Genomic DNA, 16,766 nt, shown 5'->3' with positions numbered 1-16,766 from the left:
CTTGTGAAAAAGTTTTTCCTAATATCCAACCTAAACCTCCCACACTGCAATTTGATACCATTACTCCTTGTTCTGTCATCTGGTACCACTGAAAACAGTCTAGATCCATCCTCTTTGGAACCCCCTTTCAGGTAGTTGAAAGCAGCTATCAAATCCTCCCTCATTCTTCTCTTCCACAGACTAAATAATCCCAGTTCCCTCAGCCTCTCCTCATAAATCATGTGCTCCAGCCTCCTAATCATTTTTCACTCCGCTGGACTCTTCCCAATTTTTCCACATCCTTCTTGTAGCGTAAGGCCCAAAACTGGATACAGTACTCCAGATGAGGAGTAATGCCGAATAGAGGGGAATGATCATGTCCCTCGATCTGCTGGCAATGCTCCTACTTATACAGCCCAAAATGCCCTTAGCTTTCTTGGCAACAAGGGCACACTGTTGACTCATATCCAGCTTCTCGTCCACTGTAACCCCTAGGTCCTTTTCTGCAGAACTGCTGTCTAGCCACTCGGTCCCTAGCCTGTAGCAGTGCGTGTCTCATCTGCCCACCCCTGTGGAAAATTTTCCCCCTTTTTTTCACAGATATTATGGAGCACACAGCAGGCAGCTATAACCATGGGGACTTTCTCCTCACTAAGGTCCAACCTTGTTAGCAGACAGCTGCAGCGCCCTTTCAAATGACCAAAGGCACATTCAACCACCATTCTGCACTTGCTGAACCTATAATTGAACCGTTCCTTACTGCTGTCCAGACAGCTGGTGTATGGCTTCATGAGCCATGGGAGCAAGGGGTAGACTGAGTCCCCCAGGATAACTGTAGGCATCTCAACATCGTCTGTTAATTTTGTGGTCTGGAAAGAAAGTTCTGGATTGCAGCTTTTTGAACAGACCCACATTCCTAAAGATGTGTGTATCATGAACCTTTCCCAACCATCCTCCATTGGTGTTGGTGAAATGCCCCCTGTGATCCACCAGCACCTGCAACACCATTGAAAAGTATCCCTTTTGGTTTATGTACTCTTTGGCAAGGTGGTCTGGTGCCAAGATGGGGATATGCGTGCCATCTAAAACCCACCGCAATTAGGGAACCCTCGCAGCAAAACCATCCACTATGTCCTGCACATTTCCCAAACTCACTACCCTTCGTAGCAGAAGTCAATTAATAGCCCTGCACACTTGGAGCCCAGCAGCTCCCATGGTCGATTTACGTACTCCAAATTGATTCACCGCTGATCGGTAACTGTCTGGCATTGCAAGCTTCCAAGTAGCGATCCCCACTCACTTCTCCATTGTCAGAGTAGCTCTCATTTTTGTGTTGCTGAACTGCAGGGCAGGGGAAAGCTCTGCAAAAAGTTCCTGCAAGGTGGCCTTCTGCTTTCAAAAGTTCTGCAGCCACTGCTCGTCATCTCATACCTGCAAAACGATGTGGTCCCATCAGTCAGTGCTTGTTTCATGGGACCAGAAACGGTGCTCAACAGAATGCAGCTGCTCTGTGACTGCCATCAGTAATGGTGAATTGTTTTTTCCAGTGGCTTGCAGGAGGGCTGCTTGCAGGACATTGCTATGTTCTGCACGGCGGACCATACTTCGGTTCTGGAAATACTGCAGGAGAAGGCATGAGGTGTTTGAGATACTCACAGCAAGAGTGCACAGCTGAGCAGGCTCCATGCTTCTGGGGTTATGGTGTACACACAGCAGATTTAAGGCGCGAAAACCACTGGGTTGTTTGCCGTGGATGTGAGGGAGGGAGTACAGTGCATCATGGGATGCCGACGCAATGTTCCCATTCTCCCCTGCGACAATGTTTTGGTCCCATTGGGCATTGTACAAACTTCCCAAAATACCCTGCGGCAAGTTGCACTTTGGGATAGATACCCATGATGCACTGCTTTGTGCATTGATGCAGGCACTGCTAGTGAGGACAGACTCCATCGAGACAATGAGCATGGTGTGGTCACGCACAATCGACTTTATTAATTCGGGGGCTCGAGGTCAAATTAGATAAAGTTGACTTAATTTTGTAGTGTAGACAAGCCCTAAATCTGGTTTAAATCAGACCACTTGGGCCAGATCTGAAAGGTATTTGGATGCCTAAAGATGCACATTGGTTCCTACTGGGATTTTCAGAAATGCCTTGGTGCCTAATTCCCATTGATTTCAAGAGATCCCATCTTTGTTTTTTCCTCTGCCTTGAGGAGAGAGTTTACTTGTTTACAAACACAAGCAAAAAAATAAGGTTGAGGAATCCTTAGAGAAGTTTATAGTAACATATATGTTTGTGATCAGGTGGGCTGAAATTGAGAAGTCCCCCCCACCCTTGCCTCCCAGTGCCTCCGATGGTCAGCCTTATCTTTTTCAGTGTATGAAGTATTGAATTGACTGAAAAAGTACTTGGTACAAGTCTTTAGTTTCCATAGTTACTTCTGAGTTTAGGATTAAAATTTTTTTTTTTGGGGCTCCAAGGTTTAGATGCCCTTTTGATTATTTTGAGTTTAAAATTAGATTTATTGAATAAAATCCTGGCCTCACTAAGTCATTGGATGTTTGTTTTTTCATTGACTACAATAATGCCAGGATTTTACAGATCTGTAATGTTGTATGACGCAGAGAGAGAAGGGTAATCATCTGAAAAGATTATTAATAAACATCAAGAAAAAATAGATGTGAAGACTAAATGAACACCAAATGATCCTTTTTGATGTGCTAAGTAGACTAGACAATATATTGTTTCATAGGAAAGTTTCAATCCTAGAAAATTTTACCAATATCAGCACTATGCATGTTCTGGATATCCCTGAAGACTTGGAGTGGAAGGACCTAAGTAATTTTATGTTAATCAAGTTAATCTTCTACTTAAAATATCAAGCTGTCCTGTATCCCAAATAAGGACTATCTTGCAATTCTTTCAGCAAAATCTTTGACACTTACAGTGATCTTTACTATCACCTGTTTATTGAGAAAGGTTAATATGCCAGGTCTGGGATGGGGAAGCTAATATTTTTTCAAAATGAATTGTGATGTATCAAAAAGCACACTGGCTTGGAGAAAGAAGTTATTGCTTCTAAGAGCCAAGTATGTCTTTAGGTTTAAACCTGTTTTATTTCCATCTAAACTTTGTCTTAACAGTGTTTTATTATCTTTAACTGTTATTTTTATTATTAATTTGGTATTTATATCATAGTGGCACCCAAAAGCTCTGATCAAAAGTAGGGCCCTCTTGTGGAAGGTGTTGTACACACACAGAAGGAGATGCAACCCCTGCTTCCAGAGAACTTTCTGTTCTAACGTTTTAATGAAACTAAGGCTGTTCTAGCTAGGCATTTGACTACTAAGAATACTGTGAGCTTGATATTGAAGATGAGTTATCAAGCCCATTGGTACTGTAATTTCATGAACCTTTAATTCATTTATTGACTTTGCTCTTTGAAGTTGTGAAATTGTTACAGACGATAAGTGACACTGTACCTCAAAATAGCATCCTGGAACCCCCATATTCACCTCTGTGATATGATTATGATATGTTTCGTACAAAGTATGCCTTGTGTGGTATCATTTGAGAAATCATGATCTGCTGAACATTACTACTCTGTTGAATTATATGTATTATCACTGTATATTGAGTTATGAGATTTTGCTATATGGTTATTGAAATACGTTGTGAGTCTAGGAGACACTCACAACTAGCTCTCCAGTGGCAACAAGGGAGGTGGCCCACACTCAGACTGGTGTTAAGCGACCACCACCAGCCAATGACCAGCAGGAGAATTGTAAGCAAGAGATTTACAATTCACTAAGAGACAGTTTCTCAAGCTCTACACAATGGGGATTGTTTATCTCCATGACTCAGGACATGTGATGCTAGACTCCATGTTTGAGTCAGTATTTTTCCAGGTACAGGAACTGAGAGTATAAAATAATGAACAGTAGCATCATGAGACCACCTCTCTTTTCCCCCATCTCAACACCTGAGAAGAGATCTTTCAGAAGACAAAGAGAAGCCTCCATGAACTGGGGGGAAGAGATGGTCCCAGCTAGAATGCTTTTTAGCTAATATTAACTGTGAACTGTATTCTGCCTGCAATATCCAGTAGTATGAGAAAAACTGCTTGATTCAAATCTTGCTTGATCTGATATTTCTAATGTAATCAACTCTGACCACTATGCCTAACACGTAAAATCTATCTTTCTGTAGTTAATACTCTTGTTTTAATGTTTTATCTTTACCAATGAGTTTGTCTAAAGTGCCTGGGGAATCTGCTCAGCTTATAAAGCCTGGTGCATGTCCACTATCCTTTGATGCAGTGGCAAACTAATTAACGAGCTTGCACTGTTCAAGAGAAAGTTTTGAGCAGTGTAATACGATACATTTCTGGGCAGCAAGGCTAAGAGCTGGGGGGATTTGCTGTTGTCTCCCCATGTATATTTCTTGAGTGGCTTAGAGAGCATTCATGCAATTTAGCTGGGTGTGGCCCTGCATGTTCTTAATTGAGTGACCACAGCACCTGGAAGGGTTTGCTGCTTGTCATTAGCAAAGCATTGTGAGAGACAGCCCAGGCTGGAGAGTTAAGGAGTCACAAAGATCCCACAGTTTCAGGTTGTATCCCAGGGGGTGTCACAATAAGTTACATAGTTAATATTATATTATAATTAAATAGTTTCTAGAATATATGCCTGCAATATCTGCTTTCTGAATAAGAAATTATACTATGGAAAATCAATCTATTTGTTTTGATCTATAGTAATTTGTTGTTCATTTTATAGGTCTTTTATCTCTTTGAGGATCTACTTTTTTTTGCATTCACTGGTTTATAAAGGATAGTCTTTTGTTGTTAAGGTATTGGACTGGGACTCAGGAGATCAGGGCTTAGCTCTGCTGCAGATGTGCTGTGTGACCTTAGGCAAGTCACTTAGGTCCCAGTTCAGCAAGGTACTTTATGGAAATACTCATGTGTTTAAACTTAGGCGCATGCTTAAGTACCTTGCTGAACTAGTGCCTATGACTCCCTGTACCTCAGTTCCCCATCTGTAAAATAAGAATAATAATACTTTTTCTCTCACCATTTGTCTGCTCTGATTAGCTTGTAAGCTGTTACAATATGTAACTTACTATATGTTAGTACAGGATTTTTTTTTTAGCATAATTTGGCCCCAGACTGGAGACCTTTAGCCACTACTGTAATACAAATTGTAAAAATGCTCTGTGGGCTTGTGTCAGTAGTTACTGTTATGCTGAAACTATAAATGCAATTTTTTAAAAAACGTGAATTGACTCATCTTAAATGGATGTGGTAGTGCTAATACATTGTTCCACTTGTAGTAAATATGCATATCTGTAGCTAAACCTGCCTACATATATGTTCTTGTTCTTCTCCCCCACCTCCACTGTAAGGTGGCCTGTTATAAAAAATGTAAGCAGTTGCTGATTCCTGCCAAGTGGAGGCATGCTGGCCTGCCACTTGGGTACGTGAGTGGATTCTGGTTGTTGATTTGCCAGTTGAAAGAACTGTGGAACATGTCATGTCAGCAACTCATTCACTCTCTTTGGAAAAAAGCTGTATGCCAATTGTCAACTTTGATCTGAGTAACAGACCAAAACATCTTAGGAATCAGCTGCAAAAGCAGCTGCTCAACCATGCTACCATGTGGATGAACAACATTTGAAGGCATCTGATTGCACTGGGAGGGGGGAGAGGCTAATAAGCTTTGAAAAGATCAAGCTCAAGTTTTTTCATTAAGTTGACAGATTTCCACTCTATACGGCTAAATTCAATGCCTTGCATAATGACAGGTTTCAGAGTAGCAGCCATGTTAGTCTGTATTCGCAAAAAGAAAAGGAGTACTTGTGGCACCTTAGAGACTAACATTTATTTGAGCATAAGCTTTCGTGAGCTACAGCTCACTTCATCGGATGCATTCAGTGGAAAATACAGTGGGGAGATTTATATATACACACACACACACACACACACACAGAGAGAACATGAAACAATGGGTTTTATCATACACACTGTAAGAAGAGTGATCACTTAAGATGAGCCATCACCAGCAGGAGTGGGGGGGGAAGGAGGAAAACCTTTCATGGTGACAAGCAAGGTGGCCATTTCCAGCAGTTAACAAGAACGTCTGAGGAACAGTGGGGGATGGGGTGGAAAAATAACATGGGGAAATAGTTTTACTTTGTGTAATGACTCATCCACTCCCAGTCTCTATTCACTGTATTTTCCACCGAATGCATCCGATGAAGTGAACTGTAGCTCACGAAAGCTTATGCTCAAATAAATTTGTTAGTCTCTAAGGTGCCACAAGTACTCCTTTTCTTTTTGCGAATACAGACTAACACGGCTGCTACTCTGAAACCTGTCATTATGCAAGGCACTGAATTTAGCCGTATAGAGTGGAAATCTGTCAACTTCATGAAAAAACTCCTACAGATACAGACAGACATAATCTTCCTCTCCAAATGCAAACAGATGGACATCATACCAAAAGGACTGAAGGTAAAAAATCCATTACAATCTACATACCACACAGACTATGCTGACAGCTTGTGCCACACACTCTCAAAGAAACTGCGGAACCACCTGATCAACATCCTCTACAGCAACAGGGAAAGATTAAGAATGAGCTCTCAAAACTGGATACTCTCATAAAGAACCAACCTTCCACACAAACTTCCTCATGGCTGGACTTTATAAAAACTAGACAAGCCATTTACAACACACACTTTGCTTCTCTTCAAAAGAAAAAGGACACTAAACTATCTAAACTACTACATGCCACAAGGGGCCACAACAGTGGTTCTCCTAACCCACCCAGCAATATTGTTAATCTATCCAACTATACTCTTAACCCAGCAGAAGAATGTGTCCTATCTCGGGGCCTCTCCTTTTGCCCCTCCACCTCCACGAACATGATAAAGTTCTGTGGTGACCTAGAATCCTATTTTCGACATCTCCGACTCAAGGAATATTTCCAACACACCTCTGACCAACATATTAACCCACAGAGACCTTCCAACCAAGACCACAAAAAGAAGGATTCTGGGTGGACTCCTCCTGAAGGTCGAAACAGCAGACTGGACTTCTAAATAGAATGCTTCCGCTGACGTGCACGGGCTGAAATTGTGGAAAAGCAGCATCACTTGCCCCATAACCTCAGCCGTGCTGAACACAATGCCATCCACAGCCTCAAACAACTCTGACATCCATAATCAAAAAGGCTGACAAAGGAGGTGCTGTCGTCATCATGAATAGGTCGGAATATGAACAAGAGACTACTAGGCAGCTCTCCAGCACCACTTTCTACAAGCCATTACCCTCTGATCCCACTGACGGTTACCAAAAGAAACTACAGCATTGGCTCAAGAAACTCCCTGAAAAAGCACAAGAACAAATCCGCACAGACACACCCCTGGAACCCCGACCTGGGGTATTCTATCTGCTACCCAAGAACCATAAACCTGGAAATCCTGGACCGCCCAATCATCTGAGGCATTGGCACCCTGACAGCAGGATCGTCTGGCTATGTAGACTCCCTCCTCAGGCCATACGTTACCAGCACTCTCAGCTATCTTCAAGACACCACTGACTTCCTGAGGAAACTACAATCCATCAGTGATCTTCCTAAAAACACCATCCTAGCCACTATGGATGTAGAAGCCCTCTACACCAACATTCCACACAAAGATGGACTACAAGCCGTCAGGAACAGTATCCTCGATAATGTCACGGCTAACCTGGTGGCTGAACTTTGACTTTGTCCTCACCCATAACTATTTCACATTTGGGGACAAAGTATACCTTCAAATCAGCGGCACTGCAATGGGTACCCACATGGCCCCACAGTATGCCAACATTTTTATGGCTGACTTAGAACAAGGCTTCCTCAGCTCTCGTCCCCTAATGCCCCTACTCTACATGCGCTACACTGATGACATCTTCATCATCTGGACCCATGGAAAAGAAGCCCTTGAGGAATTCCACCATGATTTCAACAATTTCCATCCCACCATCAACCTCAGCCTCGACCAGTCCACACAAGAGATCCACTTCCTGGACACTACGGTGCTAATAAGCAATGGTCACATAAACACCACCCTATATTGGAAACCTACTGACCGCTATTCCTACCTACATGCATCTAGTTTTCATCCAGATCATACCACACGATCCATTGTCTACAGCCAAGCTCTATGATATAACCGCATTTGCTCCAACCCCTCAGACAGAGACAAACACCTACAAGATCTCTATCATGCATTCCTACAACTACAATACCCACCTGCTGAAGTGAAGAAACAGATTGACAGAGCCAGAAGAGTACCCAGAAGTCACCTACTACAGAACAGGCCCAACAAAGAAAATAACAGAACGCCACTAGCCATCACCTTCAGCCCCTAACTAAAACCTCTCCAACGCATCATCAAGGATCTATAAACTAACCTGAAGGACGACCCATCACTCTCACAGATCTTGGGAGACAGGCCAGTCCTTGCTTACAGACAGCCCCCCAACCTGAAGCAAATACTCACCAGCAACCACACACCACACAACAAAACCACTCACCCAGGAACCTATCCTTGCAACAAAGCCCGTTGCCAACTCTGTCCACATATCTATTCAGGGGATGCCATCGTAGGGCCTAATCACATCAGCCACACTATCAGAGGCTCGTTCACCTGCGCATCTACCAATGTGATATATGCCATCATGTGCCAGCAATGCCCATCTGCCATGTACATTGGTCGAACTAGACAGTCTCTACGTAAAAGAATAAATGGACACAAATCAGACGTCAAGAATTATAACATTCAAAAACCAGTCGGAGAACACTTCAATCTCTCCGGTCACTCGATTACAGACCTGAGAGTGGCTATCCTTCTTCAACAAAAAAAACTTCAAAAACAGACTCCAACGAGAGACTGCTGAATTGGAATTAATTTGCAAACTGGATACAATTAACTCTAGGCTTGAATAGAGACTGGGAATGGATGAGTCTTTACACAAAGTAAAACTATTTCCCCATGTTATTTCTCCCCCCCACCCCACCCCCCACTGTTCCTCAGATGTTCTTGTTAACTGCTGGAAATGGTCGACCTTGCTTGTCACCATGAAAGATTTTCCTCCTTTCCCCTCCCTCCCCCCATGCTGGTGATGGCTCATCTGAAGTGATCACTTTCCTTACAGTGTGTATGATAAAACCCATTGTTTCATGTTCTCTGTGTGTATATATAAATCTCCCTACTGTATTTTCCACCGAATGCATCTGATAAAGTGAGCTGTAGCTAACGAAAGCTTATGCTCAAATAAATTTGTTAGTCTCTAAGATGCCACAAGTACTCCTTTTTCTTTTTTTTTTTTTAAAAGCCATGTGAGTTTGCATAGCTGCAGTTAGTGAATTCTTAACCACAGTTGTCATGATTAAGGTGTTGCATGGAGACTAACCATGTCACAAGAGGACTAAAACTAATTCAGGCTTTTCTTCTCTTCTCCCAAAAGAGCCATAAAGTGGAAACATTTTCATAAAATATTTTCTTGGTGAGTCCTTCACTGCCACCCATAGCTAGATCCTGCAGTAACCATAACTGCTGTCCTAGAAGATGATAAAAATGTATGGTTGATGCTCCACACACCCAAAGCCTGAACTATGTTCTCTGTGTTCTATTGCACCCAACAGCATATAGAATTGGTGCGTCAGTCTAGAAAATCAGAGCCATTTCTTGTTTGGGGGCTGAGAACTGGAGTGGGAGACCAGGGTTTCATTCCCCACTCTGCAACTAGTTCTTTGTGTGTCTGTGTGCCAATTAATTTGCCCATCTGTGAAATGGAAATAATGATTACTACCCAACTTCGAGATGCTTAGTCAACCTTTGAAACCCTCAGCTGAAAAGCATTATAAAAATATGAAGTGTTGTTATATATGTCACTGCTTTCACAGAGTGTTTCTGATGATCCTCACCTTTTAAAATATCCCCTTCTCTGTCACAGCCCTCAAACTCCATTGAGTGAGAACTCAACAGTTGAAGGGTTTTTTTAGAGCTAATTCTTGGTGCTAAACTCCTTAGTAGGAGTTGTGATAAGCATAAAGTAATACATTTTTGAGTGCACACATTGGTGCCAGGTGTGTAGTTAGTGTGTTGGTCTGAGTATGCAATGACAATGCATTTTATTTTTTACCTAGTGGAGAGACATCGAAAGAAGAAGATCAATGCTGGGATAAACCGAATTGGAGAGCTCATTCCATGTTCCCCAGCACTTAAGCAAGTAAGTGGACATTTAAATGTGCACAGCTATCTCCCAAATGGGGTTCATTTGGTCTTGGTTCTTAGCAGCTGTAAATACATAGGGATACATCTTGCTTCAGACTTTATGCTGGAGGCCCAATGAGGTTTGATACACTCAAGGAAACCTGGATGAAAATCTTATTTACAAAGTTATCTGTGATGGAAATGCCCTTGGAAATGACAGGACAATTTGAATGCAGTTCTTTGAAACTTGAATCTCCCAGCTGACTTGGAATTCAGTATCACTCTGAAGGAGTGGTCTGGGTTTGACACATGAAAGACATTCTCCTCCATCAGTTGTCCTGGTTCATGTATTCGGCTCTTTGGAGGAGATATTTTTGAAAAGCCTTTGCCCAGCTAGCAGTAGTGACCCTGCACTGGCAACGTGAATTCAAGGACTGTGAGAATGGAGGGAGCAGGCTATGTAGAATCAGCTGCAGAAGGGTTATGATTGTTTTTTTTTTTTCTCATTTAAACATGTAACTTTGGAAGCTGGTTTGCTTGCCTATACTCTTCTCATCAGTCTGGTTGTACCTACTTAGGAGTTGATTCACAATTCCCAGAAGCTCTAGTTGGTAGACTGTTTTCCTATTGACACTACTAAGTGTATTCTGTCATTATGCTCTCTTTCATGCAAAAGTGAAGAAAGTTATAGACTGTGAGAGAGGAGTTTTCTATTGACTCTTCTTCCCCGTGCCTGCCCCTTTCATGTCTTCACTCAGTGTCCTACTATATGATGCAAATACAATTCTATATATGTTTATTTTTTAGTCTTTTATTTAAATGGTCGTGAAGTAGTTTATTGTGTTAAATAATAATGGTGAAGGGAAACAAAGAAACCTAGGTAAGGGGAAAAGTGTTTGTGTGAGATATGAAATGATATAGGTAGTTGATGAGGCAGAGATATTATAGGAGGCTTTTCAAGCTGCACATACTACAGAGAAGAAGGTTGTTCTTGTACATGTCCCTGTGGTACAATGGTACGTGCTCCACTGTACGATGTGCACATGCCCATGCACTCTCAATCAGAGACTGCAAAATAGTGTCAATAGGCCTGTGTCTCTGCAGACACTATGCCTCATGTTCCCAACAAGGGCTTACAGAGAGGTGCAAACCTACCACCACTCAATGCCTTTTCAGCTGCCTGCCGCTTGAGATGGAAAGTTCTTCTGTCTGCTGTATTCAGCTTCCTGCCTTCACTTTGTGAATTCTTTACCTTCTTTATTTGTTTGTATTAGTAGTTTCTTTTCACTACTTATTTTCACATGGCACCAACACTATTGTGTTGGTAGAGGAGGTGGGGGGGGCTCCTTACCCTCATCTTCTTGGATCTTTTGTTTGTGTCAGTCCACAATTTGTTAGGCACAGAACCCCGGGATTTAAGACATGAGACTCGCTACAGGTCCTTTCCCCACACTGATGGACACTGCAGCTGCCTGTGATGTTTGGGGGCTCCCCAAACCCTTCTAATACAAAGTTTGTCAGGGTTTCAAAGGCAAATCCAAGAAAGACAGGGAGACTAGACTTAACCTCCTTTAATGGAATGTGCCCTAGCTCTGAAGGGGTCTGCTTTGCCCCACTGTACATTGGCCTCTACATCACAGACCACCTTGGTCCTGTTTGCTGCCTTGTTTTCAGCCCCACACCATAAAGCTCTAAAGAAGAGGAAACATACCTCTCCAAGAAAGGAAATGAAGAAAAGGGGTAGATGAGTCCATAAGATCCACTCTTCAGAGACTTCTCATCCCTCTAAGAGTACTGTAGACGCTGACCGAGTCCGATACTGAGGCATCGGTATCGAGGAAGAAGCCCCGTTCAGGCATACCTACCACCAAAGCAACTCACAATGGCACCGTCTGACACCTTGCCACACTGCAAGACAGGGCTTTGGAGCGGAGCCCAGAGCTGGACTGCGGAGCAGTAGACCTGCAGGTTTTTGCCAGGAGCTGGAGCAGAGCCGGAGAACAGAAAATCTTGACTGTTCCACTGCTCCGTTTTTTTTTTTCTTTAATTTTCAATCCAAAATGAATATTTAGCAAGAAAGTCCTAAAGGTGCGAAAAAGTTTCAGATTGCATAATAATTGATATTAACATCTACTTTACCACTCTACCTAATATGTCACAGTTATTCTCACTTCGGCCAAAATCAAGATTTAATGTACAGATACAAAATCACAAAGTTTTTGGAGATATGTTTTATTAAAGAATCAGATAATTATCAGACATCCGGCAACACTGCAGACTGCTCCCACCCTTGTGCCAACATTAGGCAAGTACATACTCGCATAGATTAGTTAGATAGATTAAAAGAAAAGGAGTACCGGTGGCACCTTAGAGACTAACAAATTTATTAGAGCATAAGCTTTCGTGAGCTACAGCTCACTTCATCGGATGCATCCGATGAAGTGAGCTGTAGCTCACGAAAGCTTATGCTCTAATAAATTTGTTAGTCTCTAAGGTGCCACCGGTACTCCTTTTCTTTTTGCGAATACAGACTAACACGGCTGCTACTCTGAAACCTTAGATAGATTAGTATGTGTTGATACTTCTTTTGTAAGGATTGAGATGCACTGAGGGCTGCGATTACGGAAAAGTGTGACGCAAAACACAACATTTAAGATATCACAAACAGGTATATTGCAAAAAAAAATGTTTTTGTTTATGGATATATTAAGATATTGCCAGAGATATTAACCACTTATGCTCATTTCTCACACGGGCTCCCGTTACTGGTACATATGTTCATTTGTACATGCTCCCGTATCACTCTGGCGGACTTATTTTATACATCATCTGTTCAATGGTCTTTTGGTAGCAATGTTTGTAATTTTAAATTTACTGAAAAAGTCATGTGCAGCAAGCATATAAATATACAATAAACATTTTTGCATAAATTAGGAGTGATTTGTGTGATATATCCAGAGTGACTGGAAAATGACCAACACAACTTTGGGGGTGAATCCTTAGGTCATTTAAAAAAAAAACGTTTCTGTGAACACATGTCCTAAAATTCTTCCTAAGGGAGCGACAGTCCCTTCAAAGAAGTGATGAAAAGTTAATTTCTGATTAATATCTCAAAAATACTTCAATATAAAGTAATTAAATTGTCTGTGTCTTAGCATTAGTATGTGCTACCATATCACATTATCCAAAATTATTTAAACTATAGGCGTCCCGAACTGGCAGTTGGTCATTTTTATTTCATATTTCAAGAAAGGCTTGTCGTCGACTGACCCTGGCTACGAGCGGTAATATTATGTTCCATAATAAGTGAATAATTTTTGGTTATTATTTATTATTACGTTTAAAATTTATAGTTCCAAAGTTGAAAAATAAGTAATAAGTAAAATTGTTTGTATCATTCTAAGCATCTAAGCAGATTAAAATTTTAAAACAGTTTTCTCGGAAACGGTTAATTATACAAAATAAATTAAGAGTACCATTTTAATTCATGTTTTAGCATTAAATCATATTCCAGTGTTAAATAGTCGAAGATTTAAAAATTATTAAATAAAATTGGCCCAGTCCCCCCAGTTCACGACGCCTGTAGTTTAAATAATTTTATTTGAATGATGTTGTATGATAGAATGTTGGAAATAAACTTTAATGGGAAAGCTTTCCTGTTAAAGTTTATTTTCAAACTTGTAACATGTAGCCTCATTACTTCCCAACAATTTAATGTTGTAGAACAGCAATAGCAAGTACTAATGCTATGATGCATACCAAATTTCATTGCTATATCTACATGAAAGTGTTTTTGAGATATTAATTAAAAACCTGGAAAATATTTTGAATATTTTTACCGCAGAATTTCATGAGAAAAATTAACTTGCAATTTATAAATAAAAATTTATATTATGTATATTAAAATCCTTCTTACTTCATTAAAACTGCAAGAAACATGTTAAAATATTAATATACTTTAATTTGTGTAAAAAGAAAATGTGATCACTTTTGTCCAGAAAATCCAAAATAAATTCGAAGTACCTTAAGTGGTTAAGATATCACAAGCAGGTACGTTACACAAAAATGTAATGCTTTTGTTCATTGCTTTTCGAAGATCATAACAAGAAATATTTGGATGTGGTAGCAGCACAAGAAGATTTGGCCATGGCTTCAAGAAAAAAGTCAAATCTGCCCCCCGTAATAGATAGCCGATTTATGGAAAAGGATCTCAACGATATCTTTACTTTTTGAATTTGAAAAGCCCAAATTGGGGCTTTGGGGAAAAGCAAAGAAGAAATCGGCAAGGTGGCAAAGGAAGTGAATGTCGAGCTCAAACCATGTAGCTTCAAGACAAGTGAAGCAAGTGCTGTGAAAAATTTCAACCTTTGGCTGCATGTAAAATGTAACCATCCTGAAAACTATGTGGCTCTGGTTATAAAAAAGGACCAGGAAGATGAAGCAAAACAGAAAGCTGACACGGCTAAATGACATTCATCTGGCTCTTTGAAAACTCCTGGACAAGATTTTTTGTGGAGCATCATCTGAAAAGAAATCCAAAATTGAGCAAACAAAACGTGACTCATATTTGAAGTCCTCAAAGGATACAGTCACCATGTATGCCAATACTTTCCGTGAAGGACTGATGAAATGGTTGCTTGAGTTCAACATCTCTCACTACCTTCAGGCTAAAGAACAAAGGATTCCAAAAAATTGCCGGTGAAATGAATCGGCAGCTTGGTGTTTCAATGGGGCACGATGCAGTTTGTCATTTAGTTGTCAGCACAGCTGAGTCTAGTCACGAAGAGATCAAGAAAGCTTTGGAGCAAAAATTGTGCTACCTGAAAATGGATGCGGCAACTCGTGGAAACAGAAATTTCTTTACAATCAATGCTCAGTGTTACGAAGAAGGAAAAGATAAAGCTGTGCTAAAAACCTTGGACACTGAATCAATCAATCAATCAACACTGAAGGGCGTCACAATTCTTCGTATGTGAAAAGTCAAGTAAAAGCTATTTTAGAAAAATTTGGGATCAGTGAAATGCAAGCACAGAGCAGCTGTGGTGACAACGCAGCAAACGTGATGTGTGTCGTCAAAAATTTCAGGGAGGACAATGAAACCATTTCTACCTCTGAGAATAGGGATATGACAGTACTGAAGCTATTTTGCCTGATGAAGGAATGGATGAAATCGAACTCAACATGGATGCTGCTGCGCAATGGGTTATTGACCCTAGCCTCATACTTCCAACATGGCTTTATGAGGACGTCTCAAAAGTCCAACTGATGAGGTGTGGAATTCACACTCTTCAGTTGGCAATCTGGGATGGACTGAATAAAGAACATGCGAAGAAATTACTGGCAAAAATTTGACAAGTTGTTCTCAAAGTACGAACCCCCAGTATTGGAAGTGTTCTGCTTGATCTACAAGAGGTAACTCAGTCATTGGATACTGTGACTCACTGGGGTTCAACAGCTGCGATGATTGATCGTCTTTTCGTTTTTCAATCTTACTGTGAACAAGTGTCTGCTGCTAGAACAAAAGAACTCAAGTTAACAAAAGCTGAATGTGACAAAGTGAAGAACCTGTGAGACCTCTTGGCAAAGCCAAACCAAACAACTGTGAATCTTCAAGCTGTCGATGTAACCCCAGGAGTTTTAGTACAGGAATGGCGAAAACTGTCAAAATTCTTGCAAGAAAAGAGTGGACAAATTGCAGAAGGAATTCTATCCTCCATGCAGAAACGTGAAGATAAGCTTTTTGACAATAATCATTTCCTTGCAGGAGTTTGTTGACCCACGGTATTGGATTCTTCTTGCCTCAAGGGAAATACCAAAGGCAAAGGAAGGGCTCCTTGATATTGCTCGACGACTCAAAAAACAAAATCTATTGCTACATTTGAACTCAGCAAAAGAGGTTGAAGAAAACGAAACACAACAAAAGGAGTCATCAACAATCGAATTTGCGGTTTCGGAAAGTTCACATCCTTCAGTAATAGCAGGGTGTTCTCAAACTTCTGTCTCCACTCTCAACTTGTTCAAACGTCTATCTCTGAGACATCTTTAGTCATCACAGGGAAATGGAGATAATTCAAGCACCAATTCTTCAGAAGATGACGCCTTCTAAAAGAAATTGGATAAACAAGAAAGACACCAGGGAATTTCTGCGATTCATAATTGTAATGAAGCATTATTCGAGAGAAACTTTCAGGAACATTGTGAGATGATGGAGTCTATTGGTAGGCTAAAAGTTAAGTCTGTTTTTGAGGCCATTCATAGCTACCCACACCACATTCAGGCTGCCTGTAGAATTGGTTCGAGCATGCCAACAACTCAAGCTAGTATAGAGCAACTGTTTTCGGCTTTAAAGTTAATTTTAAATGATTTGCGGCAGGCTATGAAAGACGACTTGATTGCTGCAATAATATTTTACAGAATGAATTATGAATTATTCTAGTTTGTATCATTGTTGATGACATTTAAATTGTTTTAAAAGTCTGAATAAAAATAATGTTTTTTCAAAATTACAGTATGCACTTTTTTA

At 40.8% G+C, this 16,766-nt stretch overlaps 1 protein-coding gene across 2 annotated transcripts in view; it reads left to right on the top strand.

Moving 5' to 3' along the window:
- Positions 1-16,766, top strand: part of USF3 (upstream transcription factor family member 3) — a 106,038-nt gene that overhangs the window by 65,773 nt on the left and 23,499 nt on the right. For both annotated transcript variants that reach the window (XM_038399188.2, XM_038399197.2), the window contains one exon: positions 10,177-10,259. In XM_038399188.2, coding sequence (XP_038255116.1) covers positions 10,177-10,259 — 83 coding nt within the window. The remainder of the gene's footprint in view (positions 1-10,176; positions 10,260-16,766) is intronic.

This window comes from Dermochelys coriacea, chromosome 1 (genome assembly GCF_009764565.3).
Source record: "Dermochelys coriacea isolate rDerCor1 chromosome 1, rDerCor1.pri.v4, whole genome shotgun sequence".
NCBI classification, from domain to species: Eukaryota; Metazoa; Chordata; order Testudines; family Dermochelyidae; genus Dermochelys; species Dermochelys coriacea.
The sequence above is the reverse complement of the archived record's forward strand: the minus strand, read 5'-3'. Positions and strand labels throughout refer to the sequence as shown.